The following is a 13,266-nucleotide window of genomic DNA, read 5'->3' as shown; positions in this document are numbered from 1 at the left end:
TCACTGGTCTGTATCCTTGCCCCCAAAATTTTGCATTCAGTTAACAGGAAAAAAAGTGTGGAGGAGGAAAATGAGGATCTGGCACACCTGAAAGGTAAAGCCCCACAGCTCAACAGCAGAGCCTGCCAGAAAGTATTGGGTTCAAATTCCCGGTGCCAAATGGCTGGCTGAAACACAGAGACAGTGACAGGCCAGAGACCTGGGCTGATGGGCCCATAATCCTGTTTGCCTGCAGATGCCCAGCTCAATCCTCTGCTTAAAATATCCATTTCATTTCACTTTAATATTGCAGACCCATTGTCCTATCCAAAACGAACCCAGTTTTTAAATATAATATAACAAAATCAATAAAACCAAACATCCATTAAAACACAATGATACAGCAGAATGCAAAATGTCATTGAAGGGACAACAAATGCAGCAGGTCACTTATTTAAAGCTAGCTTGGCTTTAAAATGAAAGACTTCGTCATCCAGCTGAAGGTGGAAAGAGGGAGAGAGCTTGGAAGATCTCCAAGAACAAGTTCCACAACCGCGGAGCCAACACTGAAAAAGCCATGTTACTTTCCCCCTGCTCACCTGATGTCAGAGCAAGGACTGCAAGGCTCATCTCAAAGTCCAGGAAGAAAAGAGACACCAGAACGATTAAGAAGCTGCAACAACTCCCCAATGAGGAAAGGTCACAACATTTGGGGCTTTTTAGCTAGCGCAGTGTTGGTGAGCCTTAGAGAGCGAGTGCCCAAGCTGCAACTCAACACCCACTTAGTGCCAGCATGACCATTTAACCTGAATACTGAGATTTTAGTTTAGAAGGGGAGCCAAACGTGCTCTGTTCTGAGTATAACTTCCATTGTGAGTGCCACACATCGCTGACACTTCATTTGATCAAACTTACCTTTGTTGATATCTACAGGAGCCTGGCTAAAGGAACTTTGAATCTTGCTTTTGGACACAATTTGAATGAGTTTTCTGTTTGTGGCTTCTGTAGTAGATCTTGTAACCTTGTCCTCTCAATTTTTGGATTATTAATATAAAATTTATAACGTAGAATGGCTTGGTAGCGTTTTGTGTGCCGCTTATATGCTGCTTACTTTATACTGGACTGCTCTTACTTGCAGGCAAGTAGGAGTGGGATTAGGCTATTCTGTTAGGCAACGTTGCTGCTTGCACGGGAACAGGAATTGGATTGGGGCTGCTCAGCTGGGGAAGTGCAGGCTCCCACTGAGGGGTTCGTGGCTGCACTCCCCTCAAGGGAGAAGTTTAAAGGAGCCCCCACCTCTGCATCAGATCCCCTGCAACCCCATGAAGGAAGCCAGGCTGAATATGTTAAGTTGTGGGCGAACATATCAGACGACACAGCGATTCTTCCAAAGCAGCTCTTTATTTGTAAGCTGGAACAGAACTGAACTGAGGAGCTCAGTCAGCCTGCTTATATAGAGCTCCACTAGGATGCAACAGTAACCATTTTCTGTAACTAGCCAACCACTGAACGTCATTTTCGATTCTTCATTTGCATAACTATCTACAGTATCCCCCTGCTGGCCCAGGGTGAGAACTTCAGTACATAACAGAATAGTTGCTGGGGTTGGAGAAGGTGGGCGCAGCCCGGAAGCCGCATCTTGAGAGCTCCTGCACCACCTGAGGACAGCCAGGTCCTCCCCAGCTGAGCTCCCCAATCCTGTTCCTACTTGCTTGCAAGCAGGAGTGGATGGAGATCTCTCAGAAGTGAAGGCTTGGTGCTTCCCAGCTGAGAGATCCCCAGCCTGCTCCTGCTTGCACACAAGTAGGAGCGGGATGGGGCAGCTCAGCTGGGGAGCACGAAGCCTCCACTCCACTTCTGACTCCTCTCCCACTGGCCCCTCAATGGACTTAGCACAGAGATTTTTTTTCTGCAAGGACCGGGCCCCTCCTCTCCATCACCTTGAGCCAGGTGATCAGGATACTGCAGGCCAGGGCCAAGCAAAGAGGCAGCATTTGAACCACAGCCATTAATAATAACAACAACATATGTTCCTTGTCCTCAAATCGTGTCACTCACACGCAAGCCCAGGATGCATTTCTCTGGCTGCAAACCTTTGGCCTCCTGTGAAATGCTTCAGGAAAAGCAGGTTTGGCAACCCGCAATGTTCAAATGCAGATAAGCGTAAAGAAACATCTGCCCCTGTTTCCTTATTCACAGGGAGGACTCTAAGTTATCTAGACCAGTACCATCAAAGCAGCAGCCTGATTAAACATATATGTATATATACATATATGTATATGTATATCTAGGTTTTACGCAAAGGGCTTTAAACACTCAGAGTCATAATAATTCTTTGAAAATCACATTTCTCTGAATGTTGCAGTGATGTCCTCCAAACAAAAAATGGGTGCAAACATGCTAAGATGACCTACCTAAAAATGTATACATTGTTGAATAGAACATGCAGAAATGCATTATTTTACAGGAAGCTGCTTGCAAAGATGTGTATATTTGTCAGCACTGCATACAAAAATGTGTTTATTAGGAGAAAGCTGCAGTAAAATGCTGGTGGATGTTCAACAGGATCAGAATTTGTGAACTGCTGGGCCCTAACCCTCTTCTCGCTGGAAATGTATGAATTTACCTTATATGGTGTCCAACCACTAGTCCACCTAGTTCAGTTCTGCCCATATGAACAGGCAGTGGCTCTCTGTGGGACTCCGACAAGAATCTTCCCTCAGCATAGAAGGATCACGCCAGGGAGCGAACCTGGGACATTCTGCATGCCAGCCAGGCACTCTGCTGCTGAGCTACAGCCCTGAAACAGATTTCCCTTCCACCCAAAATTCAACTGTTTTGAGAGCCCATTCAGTCCGCCCACAAGACTCAGCTTCATAAATCTCGTTTGCTTCCTGCTCAGACCCAAGAGGATGCTAACTGGAAGATCAGGAAACAAGCAAAGAGTGCTAAAAATCAAAACACCCTTTTGAGAACTAAACTGAACATGCAGCTTATCCATCCAGTGGAGACCGCAATCAAGCAACGTATCATACAGTTGGGAAATAAATTATTACAGGGTAGCCTGTTTATGGGAAATGGTCTCCCCAACCCCCTTTCTTCTGATATTATCCGAAGTTCTAGGTCAGGGGTCAGCAAACTTTTTCAGCAGGGGCCCGGTCCTTCAGACCTTGTGGGGGGCCAGACTATATTTTTGCTGGGGGGGATGAACACATTCCTATGCCCCACAAATAACCCAGAGATGCATTTTAAATAAAAGGACACATTCTACTCATGTCAAAACATAGTGATTCCCGGACTGTCTGCAGGCCAGAATTAGAAGGTGATTGGGCTGGATCCGGCCCCTGGGCCTTAGTTTGCCTGCCCTTGTTCTAGGTCAGCCTTTCTCAACCTGTGGGTCCCCAGATGTTGTTGAACTACAACTCCCATCACCCCTAGCTAGCAAGGCCAGATCTCAGGGATGATGGGTGTTGTAGTCCAAAAACATCTGGGGACCCACAGGTTGAGAACCACTGTTCTAGGTGCTCATTTGCACAGTATCACCATATGTCAGCCTGGTGACCTCCTGATGTTTTGGACTACGTTGATCCTCCCTGCAAGGCAGAGTATCCTGGGAGCTGATCCTGACAGCGCTGTGCCGTTCAGAAGGTTCAGAAGCATTCTATCTGTTACAGCTGCACTCGGTGCCACCCTTGCCTGCAGCCATGGCACCTTGACTCAGTGGGCTGTGCCACCCAGGAATGGACAGCAAACAGACTTTCCCCACAACACCACCACACCCCTCTAAGCAGATGCCTGCAGCGCAGCACCAAAATACTGACGACACCACCTCCAGGCACACAACCTTTGTTGCACCGTCCAATGTGGTACTAATGCATATGCAAGGGAAGCAGTGCTGGCAGGGAGGTGGGTGGGGAACTGATAGAAGACAACTGCAGTGCCTGGATGGACAGGGATGGGGAACTCCCATCATCCCTGACTATTGGCCATCTTGGCTTCTGGGGCTGATGGGTCCAGCAACATCTGGAAACTTCCCATCCATGGCTCAGGAGATGCTTTTGAATTCTGGTGCTGGAGGAGACTCTTGAGAGTCCCATGGACTGCAAGAAGATCCAACCTCTCCATTCTGAAGGAAATCAGCCATGAGTGCTCACTGGAAGGACAGATCCCGAAGCTGAGGCTCCAGTACTTTGGCCATCTCATGAGAAGAGAAGACTCCCTGGAAAAGACCCTGATGTTGGGAAAGATGGAGGGCACAAGGAGAAGGGGACGACAGGACAAGACGGTTGGACAGTGTTCTTGAAGCTACCAACATGAGTTTGACCAAACTGCAGGAGGCAGTGGAAGACAGGAGTGCCTGGTGTGCTCTGGTTCTTGGGGTCACAAAGAGTCAGACACGACTAAACGACTAAACAACAAGAACAACATGGCCCAGGAGAAAGGCAAGTTCAACCCTTCCACTCAGCCATGAAGCTCACTGGCTGAAACTGGGCCAATCACTCTCTGCCAGCATAAACTACCTCACAGGGTTGCTGAGAATATGAAATCGAGATTGAGAGAAGATGAAAAACCACGCACTTTGCCCTGAGAATCTTGGGAGGGGGGGACTGGGAATAAATGTATCAAAACACATATGAAAAGCAAATGTACTAAAAATAAACAAACCAGTAAGGCATGTCATCAGCTGTGATGTTAAAACTAATATCTCAACTCCTTTACCCAAATCATGGTTACCAGAGTGTCCTTTCACAGGAAGTAGGATACTAATAGGCAAAATGGTTTCAAACCAGCTCAGGTTTCAAATTGTGACCTGCATATGGACACCATTCAAATGGCCCCTTATGGGCATACCTAAAATAATGCATGCATTATTGATTAGTATTTGCAAAGTTTCCCCTCAATAAAATGTAAACAGGAGGGTCATTTCTAAATTATCACTTTACACTGCACCAACATGCACTTCCTGCATGTAGAAATATCACATAAAGGAGTGGGAAAGAAATATTATCTTCCCTGATGAACTAGCTTTCTATAAGCATGGACTTTTTAAAAAAGGAATGAACCAATTGCTCTTCTGAAGTGGTTCAGGCCATTAAAGACTCTTATTCTGAATGTGTGATTTAGTACATGGACACAGGTGTAAAACCGAGCCATTAAGCTACAGTCTTATCAATTACTGTGCAATGGAATGGAAGTGGGTGGAGAATAGATGTGTCCCAGATATGCTCTGCCAAATGCCTTCAAGCTAAGGAAGGCGATACCTATTTAGCTGCCCAAGAATAATTATGTTAATAACTCTAACTCGTCATTTTCAAAACTGATTTAGGGCTGGCAAAGTGTCATCAAGATATGACCAGCTCTGCATGCATTTTGCTCCACTGAATCTGAGTGACTTCTGAGACTATTTTTGCTTGGAATCTGGAACAGCAAATCTGCACAATGCTTAACTTGGGGCTGAATTCTCCAGAGCGTTTCCACAATGACAAACCCCCACAGCTGAGGTCTCAGTGGACAGCTGCGCAGCCCTGTTCAGCTGGGGCTCCACTTTCCCCCGCTCCTGCATTGCAGACTTGGACCCTCTGGGTGCCTTCCAACTATTAGCATTCTAAGGACCCTTTAATTAGTCAATTCCCATATAGCACCTGGCCACAATCTGGCTCTTAATTGATGGTTTGAAATCCCACCAATTGCTTGCTTGCTTGCTTGTTTTTTAATTGCATTTTCAGCTTTCACTTTTAAAAGACAAATAAAGAGGCAAGGTCCTGTCCCTCATCACCAGCAAATATAACAATGAAAAATATGTGGAAGTACCTGGCAAAAGCACAAGAGCAAGAAGGGAGCTGAGCAGGGCTACCTGTGTGTGTGTGTGTGTGTGTGTGTGTGTGTGTGAGAGAGAGAGAGAGAGAGAGAGAGAGAGAGAGACTTATCCCATCTCTCTCTTCCCCATGACAGTCAATAAATTAGGCAAAACAAATTTGCATAATTTTTGCCAATCACAGAATTCAGTTTCTCTTGGCACATAATTCTTTGCATAGAGGATAGGCAGCCCTGGATGCCATGCCAACAAGTCAATGATTCCCGCCCCCCCTCACTTTTTGCCAAACTGTCAGTTAAAGCAATTTAATTCCTGCTTGCAAAGCGTGTTTAAAATAGCAAAGTGGGGACAACGCCACCCCCCCCACTATTTCCCTTATGGTGCAAGCCAGCAGTGACTATGGGAAGAGGGATTGATTGCTAAATCACTTTAAGAATTTTAGTTCAGTGAGGGGAATATAGTGGGCTCCTAACAATCTTCAGCACCTTTAAACTACACTTCCAATAATTCTTTGCAGGAAGCCATGACTTTTTAATGTAGTGTCGTATTTATTTATTATTTATTGCATGCACCTACTCATTCCACCTTTACTCCAAGGAGCTCAGGTTGGTGTACATGGTTCTCCCCCTCCTCATGGTGCAGCTGAGAGGAACTGACTGGCCCAAGGTCATCCACTAAGCTTCATGGTTGAGTCACAGTCCAGCGGTCTAACCACTACTCCGCACTGCTTTAAATGCCTTGACTGTATGGTGTGACTGGGGCCAGAGTTGCAAGAGAGCAACCCCACATTTTAGCACAGCAGCTCTTCTTAATTTTGCACTGTGCCAGGCCAGCAACAGCTTTGTTCAAAATTACGTGCTTCAATGATGCAGAGATGGCCTCAGCATTATTATGAAGGCCAAACACCCAAGAGGACACCTAAAACATTTGCTCTAAACTGTCTTCCACATCCACTGCCTGAATGCCTCATAGAATTGAGCAGTACACCCACAATTTAGGGGATGTCCTGAAGTAGAGGACCTTATGCATTATATCTTGCGCTGCCCCTTATATAATGAATCAAGAGAACGATTTTTAGCACCTATAATGACAAGGTCCCCTGGCCAGAACCCCTCTGACATGATTTTATATCTCCTCGCAGACACAGATAAGTATGTGACCTGGCGTATAGCACTCTTTGCAACTGCCGCTAGGAAAATTAGAGCAAATTATATAGCCAAGGTAGCCCCCAACTGTAAAGCAGATGAATTTATTTGACCCTATCTACATCAAGCTATATTCTATCTTTATCACCAAACTCTGAATATAATTGCACATTGTATTAACATTATTTTTTAATCTGTTAGTGGCCATGTGATACCTTTAGCTTATAAATTTTATTGTTGAATGTCTTAACTTGTATATTAAGGTACTTTTATAGCTCTGTTTAGAGTAGGTAATGTCTTCATAATATGTTTTAAGTTTTTTGTATCAATCTGGTATATTTTCTTTTAGTTGTTGAATGATTCTGTGTACATTGCGGCAGCCTTTGGCTATGTGCAATAAAACTGACTGACTGACTGACTGGCCTGAATACCTCATAGAGTTGAGCAGTACATCCACAATTGCTACCACAGAAAAGGGCCGCTGCAAGATTCTAGCATCCTGCCGCCCCTCTTGAGATAATGTTTTCCAGCCACTTCAGGTAAAAGTCAAGATGTGTCAATCCATTGACTGAGGAAAGTCAAGAGCTGTGCTGCTATCTGAAGAGAGTGGCAGCTTCCTCAGGTAAAGGTAGCAGACAGTTCACAAAGTCCACAAACCCAAACAGCTGAAGGGGGAAAGTTTATTGCATCTCTTACACAACAACTTCCACACAGTGAGAAAGGAATTCATTAAATTTTCACAGTCAAGAACAATCAGTCACCCACCAAAGAGGATGCAGACTGCAACCCTGGCCAATTTGCTGCTCTGACTACACCTCCTTCCAATCACGCCAAGTCTCTTCAAGGGGTCTAAATGGCTGATTCTGCCACACCAGTGCAATGATGGTGACAGTGGGCCTCCCTTAGTGGATGCTGCCCTCTGTCTCTCTGCAGGAGCCTTTGCTGCGGATCAGTAACTCATGCAGTTGAACAACATGCAGCATCTTCCAAAGGTTGGGCAACCCTAATCCTGACACACTACTGGGAACGCAGGAAGCATCTCTGCTATCGGGGCATCCGGGCAATCAATCAATCAATCAATCAATCAAGGAGCTTTGTGACTTATGTGATGTGTCCAAGGTTGTATTTGTGAGAGTCAGAAGTTGCAAAACCAGCTCAGGTGCCAGGAGGGTGAGTGTGCAGGTGGTGTCTTTGCCAATCTGGTGCTCTTCGGGTCTGTTGGACCACAACTCCCATCAGGCTTATGTTGGTTTGTGGTGCAAAACATCTGGAGGTGCCCCAGATTAGCAAGGACTGCTATGCTGCAGCATTTGCAACACAGACAAAGGGGTCTGATTCCATACCAAGATTAAATGGTAAATTAGCAACAACAAAAAAGCTACCTGCCCATTATGCACAACAAGAAAAGAGGCCCTCTTTTCCAGAATCTATTTCTTTACTGGATGACACATGGTTTTAGGCGCTCTGTCCATCAGAGTGGGAAGGAATGAAGCCTTTCTCCTTTAGTGAACACCAACGGGTGGGGTGGGGGCAGGGTGTGAAATCCACCACTAAGCAGGAGCTTATGCTCCAAGGCCACACATGCATGTCACATCAATCGAGAAGTAAGGCACAATAAGAGCACTCTTGTTAAAAACAACACCAAGGAAACAGCCTTGAGGCCACATATCAGTACAGTGGTACCTCGGGTTACATACCCTTCAGGTTACAGACTCTGCTAACCTAGAAATGGGACCTTGGGTTAAGAACTTTGCTTCAGGATGAGAACAGAAATCGCGTGGTGGCAGCAGGAGGCCCCATTAGCTAAAGCGATACCTCAGGTTAAGAACAGTTTCAGGTTAAGAATGGACCTCCGGAACAAATTAAGTATGTAACCAGAGGCACGACTGTACTGTATAACTTTGGCAGGAGCTATCCAGTCCTGCAGCTAAACTCCCAGCCCCAATATAAGCCAGTCCACCTCAGAAAGAACTACCAACGGTGGAATACCCCCCCAAGCCCCCACTAACAACAAAGTGCATAAATGGCAGCACATAACTAAGAGGAAATTATTCGGGCAGGGTGGGGTCAGCCAGACAGAATCAGGGTTGGATAGAAGGGAGGGGGAGAGAATTAAAGCTTCGGAATAGAATCATTAGGAAAATAAAGCGGGGGGGGGGTCATGAAGGAAATGCGGGGAGGAATGGGATTGAACCCTAGTAAGAGAAATGTTAATTAAGGAAAGGACGGGGGGGAGGGCGGATCTAAAGGAGAACAAGGGGTGTGGAGGGGGGCGAAGGACAAAGTGAAGCGGGGCGAAGAGGAAGGTTGGGGGGTATTCTGGCTAGGGGAAAAAGTAATGGTGGGGAGATTAGGACTGAAGGGAAAATCCAGGAGGGGGTGGGTGCAGGGGGGGGGCACAGCGACCGGGAGGAGAGAAAGCCCGCAGGCGGGGGAGGCCCAGAGAGAGAGAGAGAGAGAAACCCCCAGAGGGGGAGGGGGCTTACTGAGGAGGCCCCAGGCGAGGGGCGTCAGGAGCAGCAGGCGGAGGAAGGGAGCGGCGCTCATCCTTCAGCGGCTGGCCCGGCGGAGCATCGCGGCGACGGCGGCGGCTGCTTGGCGATGCGGCACAGGGGAGCCGAGGGAGCAGCGCTGCGCTGGCATGAGCAAAGCAGAGCCCGGGCGGGGCCAGCCGGCGGGGAGGGGGCGGGCGCGCGCGAGGGACCAATGGCAGCCCTCCTTTGGTCAGCAGGCTTCGCCCCGCGCCGCCCACCTGGCCGTAGCCGCGAGTGGCCGCAGGTGCAACCGGGCTTCGCAATCGCCCCGGGTCGCAGGAGGGAAAGGGCGAGGCGGGTGCTGAGCGCAGCGCGCAAAGCTCCGCCCCCGCCGCCTCCACCTGGCCGCGCTGGTGGCGCTTAAACCTCGGGACATGTTTTTTTTTTTTTAAATGTTTGGCCAATAATATCAAAGCATACTCTAGTAGTACTGATGAAAAAAAGAAATACTCTCGCCGTTATTTCATAGTTATTGATGATGGTCAGTTGCGTAATACTAAAGCATGATCTGTTATTATTTTTATTAGTAGTAGTAGTCATTAATACTATACACTAAATACCCGCACGACTTTTTTATTGCTATTAATGCTGATGGGTTTATTTAATACTAAAACATCTTTTTAATTATTATTAGCCATAAATAATAAAAATGAAATACTCTCCTTACCATCTTAGTTAATTATTAATTGGTTGGTTAATGTTTATACTCTCTTATTATTATTATTATTAGTCACTGATAATAAAAAAAAATACTCCCCGAACTTACAGTGATTAATAATTATTGCTGCTGTTATTAGCCATGAATAATAAGAATCAATATTCCGCTTATTATTTTATTGTTATTAATGATTATTGGTTTATTTAATACTACAGCATGCACCGTTGTTGTTATTAGTCATTAGCAATAAAAATGAAATACTCTAATTATTATTCTGTTGTTATTAATGATTATTGGTTGATTAATATTGAAGCATGTCCCATAATTATTATTATTAATCATTGTTATTAATGATTCAGATGTTTAAAAATTAGTATATTACAGAGTACCTAATAATGCAATTCTATTCATGTCCACTGAGAAATAAGTTTGTTCAGTGGATTTAATTCCTTCTAGGTGTGTGTCTATATAGGATGGGGGCCTAAAAGTGCTAGGAACTGTACTACAATTTAAAATAATACTGTTTAAAATTGTGGTTGTGTGTGTGCCAACTTGAATAAAATATTGGGGGGGCAGGTAAGACCCACCCTGCATAATCAGTCATGTGATGCAGTGCAGACACACCATTTGAATGGCAGTGCCCATTACCTTTGGGAGGGGCTTTTATTGGGGTGGGCATGAAAACCCCTCTGCCCCTAAAAGTTGGCTCCTGTGCTCTGGCTTAAGGTTACCAATTTTTTTTCACAGAATCTGGGGACACTTTTTTTTTTTGAAAAGAGAAAAAAAAGTTATTAAAAAAAGTTGTTTTTTAAAAAAAGAAGTAATCTCTTCTGTGGTCTCCTCTGTTGCGCGGCCTTCCTCTGGGCCCCAGCCTGCTCTCTTGGAGTGCTAGCCGCCATGGAGTAGGCTCGGGTCGGGCCTGGGCTCGGCCACATGTCCTTGCCCTCCCAGTGCTCTCCTACCTCTCCTCCTCAGCGGCTGCAGTGGCGCGGCAAGGTCGAGGCTCCCCTCTTTTTTCTCCTTCCTCTTTCTCTCTCTTCCTTCTCCTTCTCCACTCCTCCTTCTCCCTGCATCAGCTCCAGGGTTTTCCTGGCCCTGGAGCACCGCTGGGCAGTCTGCTGGGTGGCCAGACGCTCTCACTCCCAGCTCGATTTGGGTCATGAGGAGTGTTCAGTGGTTTCCCCAGTTGACGCACTGGGCGTCCCCGGTTTCCCCTTGGCAATGGCAGCAGCAGTCTCAGCAGCCCAGAGCCAGCCTGGTAGCACAGGAGCTGCCTGCTGCCGTGGCGCCCACCATTTGCCTCGCTGGAAGTCTCCTTATGATGTGTCTTGTGCCGTTGAACCATTCCCTACTATTAAATCTACAACACTTAAAAGATACCGTATTTTTCGCTCTATAACACGCACCCGACCATAACACGCACGTAGTTTTTAGAGGAGGAAAATCTGTAGGCATGCCACCCGTAGGCATTCCCTCCATAACACGCACAGACATTTCCCCTTACTTTCTAGGAGGAAAAAAGTGAGTGTTATGGTGCAAAAAATACGGTACTGTATTTTTCGCTCTATAAGACGCACCAGACCACAAGACGCACCTACCGTATTTTTCGCCCTATAGGATGCACTGTCCCATAAGGCGCACCTAGTTTTTTTTGGGGGGGGGGAAATAAAGGGGGGAAATTATTATTTTTTCCCCAGGCGTGGGGCTGGGGCGGGGGAAGCCCGAGCTTCCCCCGACCCCAGCCCCCAGCACAGGCAACTCTCCGCAAGCCATGGGAGCCCAGCGCTGGGCTCCCGCGCTTTGCGGAGAGCTGCACGAAGTCTGGGCGCGCTGAGCTTAGCGCGCCCAGGCGTCAGCATTCAGGCAACTCTCCGGAAGCCATGGGAGCTGCGCGAAGCCTGGGGAGCGAGAGGGGTCGGTGTGCACCTAACCCTAACCCTGCATTCGCCCCATAGGATGCACACACATTTCCCCTTCATTTTTGGAGGGGGGAAAGTGCGTCCTATAGGGCGAAAAATGCGGTATTTTTTTGGAGGAGGAAAACAGAAAAAATATATTCTGAATCCCTCTTGCTGTTCTGGCTTCTGGGATAGCTGCGCATCCTGCATTCGCTCTATAGGACGCACACACATTTCCCCTTACTTTTTAGGAGGGGAAAAGTGAATCTTATAGAGCAAAAAATACGTTAAATCTGGGGACATTAAATGAAATCTGGGGACATTCCAGGGACAGATTTTGTCCAGGGGCAGATTTGTAAATCTGAGGACTGTCCCCGGGAAACAGGAACGTCTGGTAACCATACTCTGGCTAGTCTCATTGACTAGGCCTGTGGCCATCTAGATCCAAAGCCCCACGCAGCTGCAGAGCTCACTGGGTGACCTTGGACCAGCCACTGTTACCCTAAGGGACCTACCTCACAGGGTTGTTGTGATGATGAAATGGAGGGGTGAGGGTGAGCCAGCCTCACTGTCCTGTGTTCATTGGAAGGGCAAGATAAAAACAAATTCAATAATAAGAAAAGGAATGCATTGTTTTTTATTTATAAAAGTGGTACCATTCTGCTATCAAAGGCAAGCTGGGACATTGCTTCACCATCATGGTTACCCACAATGCACCCCACTCCTAAAACAAAAATACCTGCTACATATGAGCTGGCAGCAACTCGAAAACCGCTAGATTGTAGAGCCCGCCCATTCTTAAATCACAGTTCATTTTCCTACAGCATAACATAACAATGCCATCTTATGGCCAAAAACCTCCACACCAGCTTCAGATCTAGAGGTACCTAAAGCCCAACTGGACAAATCCTTCACTACATCTTAACTGTAAGTTTCAAATTTGCCTGAAAGCAATTGCCGCACTGCCCAGAGGCTAAGGTCATCCTGAGACATCCTTCCCCCACTCTTTTGTTTTGTTTAATTTTATTTATTCAAAGCATTTATACTGTGCACTTCAATTAGGAAAGCCACCCAGAGCAGCTTATAGGTCAGTGGAGATAAAACAGTCCCTGTCTCTCAGGTCTAAAAAAATGAAACATAAAAGGAAAAGTGGATAGCTGCAGCTCCAATCTGGTGGAACACTCTGTCACAAGAGACTAGGGCCCTGCGGGACTTGACATCTTTCCGCAAGGCCTGC

The 13,266-nt window shown here is 46.6% G+C and overlaps 1 protein-coding gene across 1 annotated transcript in view; it reads right to left on the bottom strand.

Moving 5' to 3' along the window:
- NPDC1 (neural proliferation, differentiation and control 1) overlaps positions 1 to 9,622 on the bottom strand; it is a 50,893-nt gene extending 41,271 nt beyond the window's left edge. The window contains exon 1 of the mRNA XM_053373649.1: positions 9,426 to 9,622. Within this exon, the coding sequence (XP_053229624.1) occupies positions 9,426 to 9,486 (61 nt within the window). The 5' untranslated portion in view covers positions 9,487 to 9,622. The remainder of the gene's footprint in view (positions 1 to 9,425) is intronic.
- Between the last annotated feature and the right edge of the window lie 3,644 nt (positions 9,623 to 13,266).

The sequence above is a fragment of the Podarcis raffonei genome, chromosome Z, assembly GCF_027172205.1.
Source record: "Podarcis raffonei isolate rPodRaf1 chromosome Z, rPodRaf1.pri, whole genome shotgun sequence".
Taxonomy (NCBI): Eukaryota; Metazoa; Chordata; class Lepidosauria; order Squamata; family Lacertidae; genus Podarcis; species Podarcis raffonei.
Note: the sequence above shows the minus strand (reverse complement) of the source record. Positions and strands in the feature narration are given on the sequence as shown.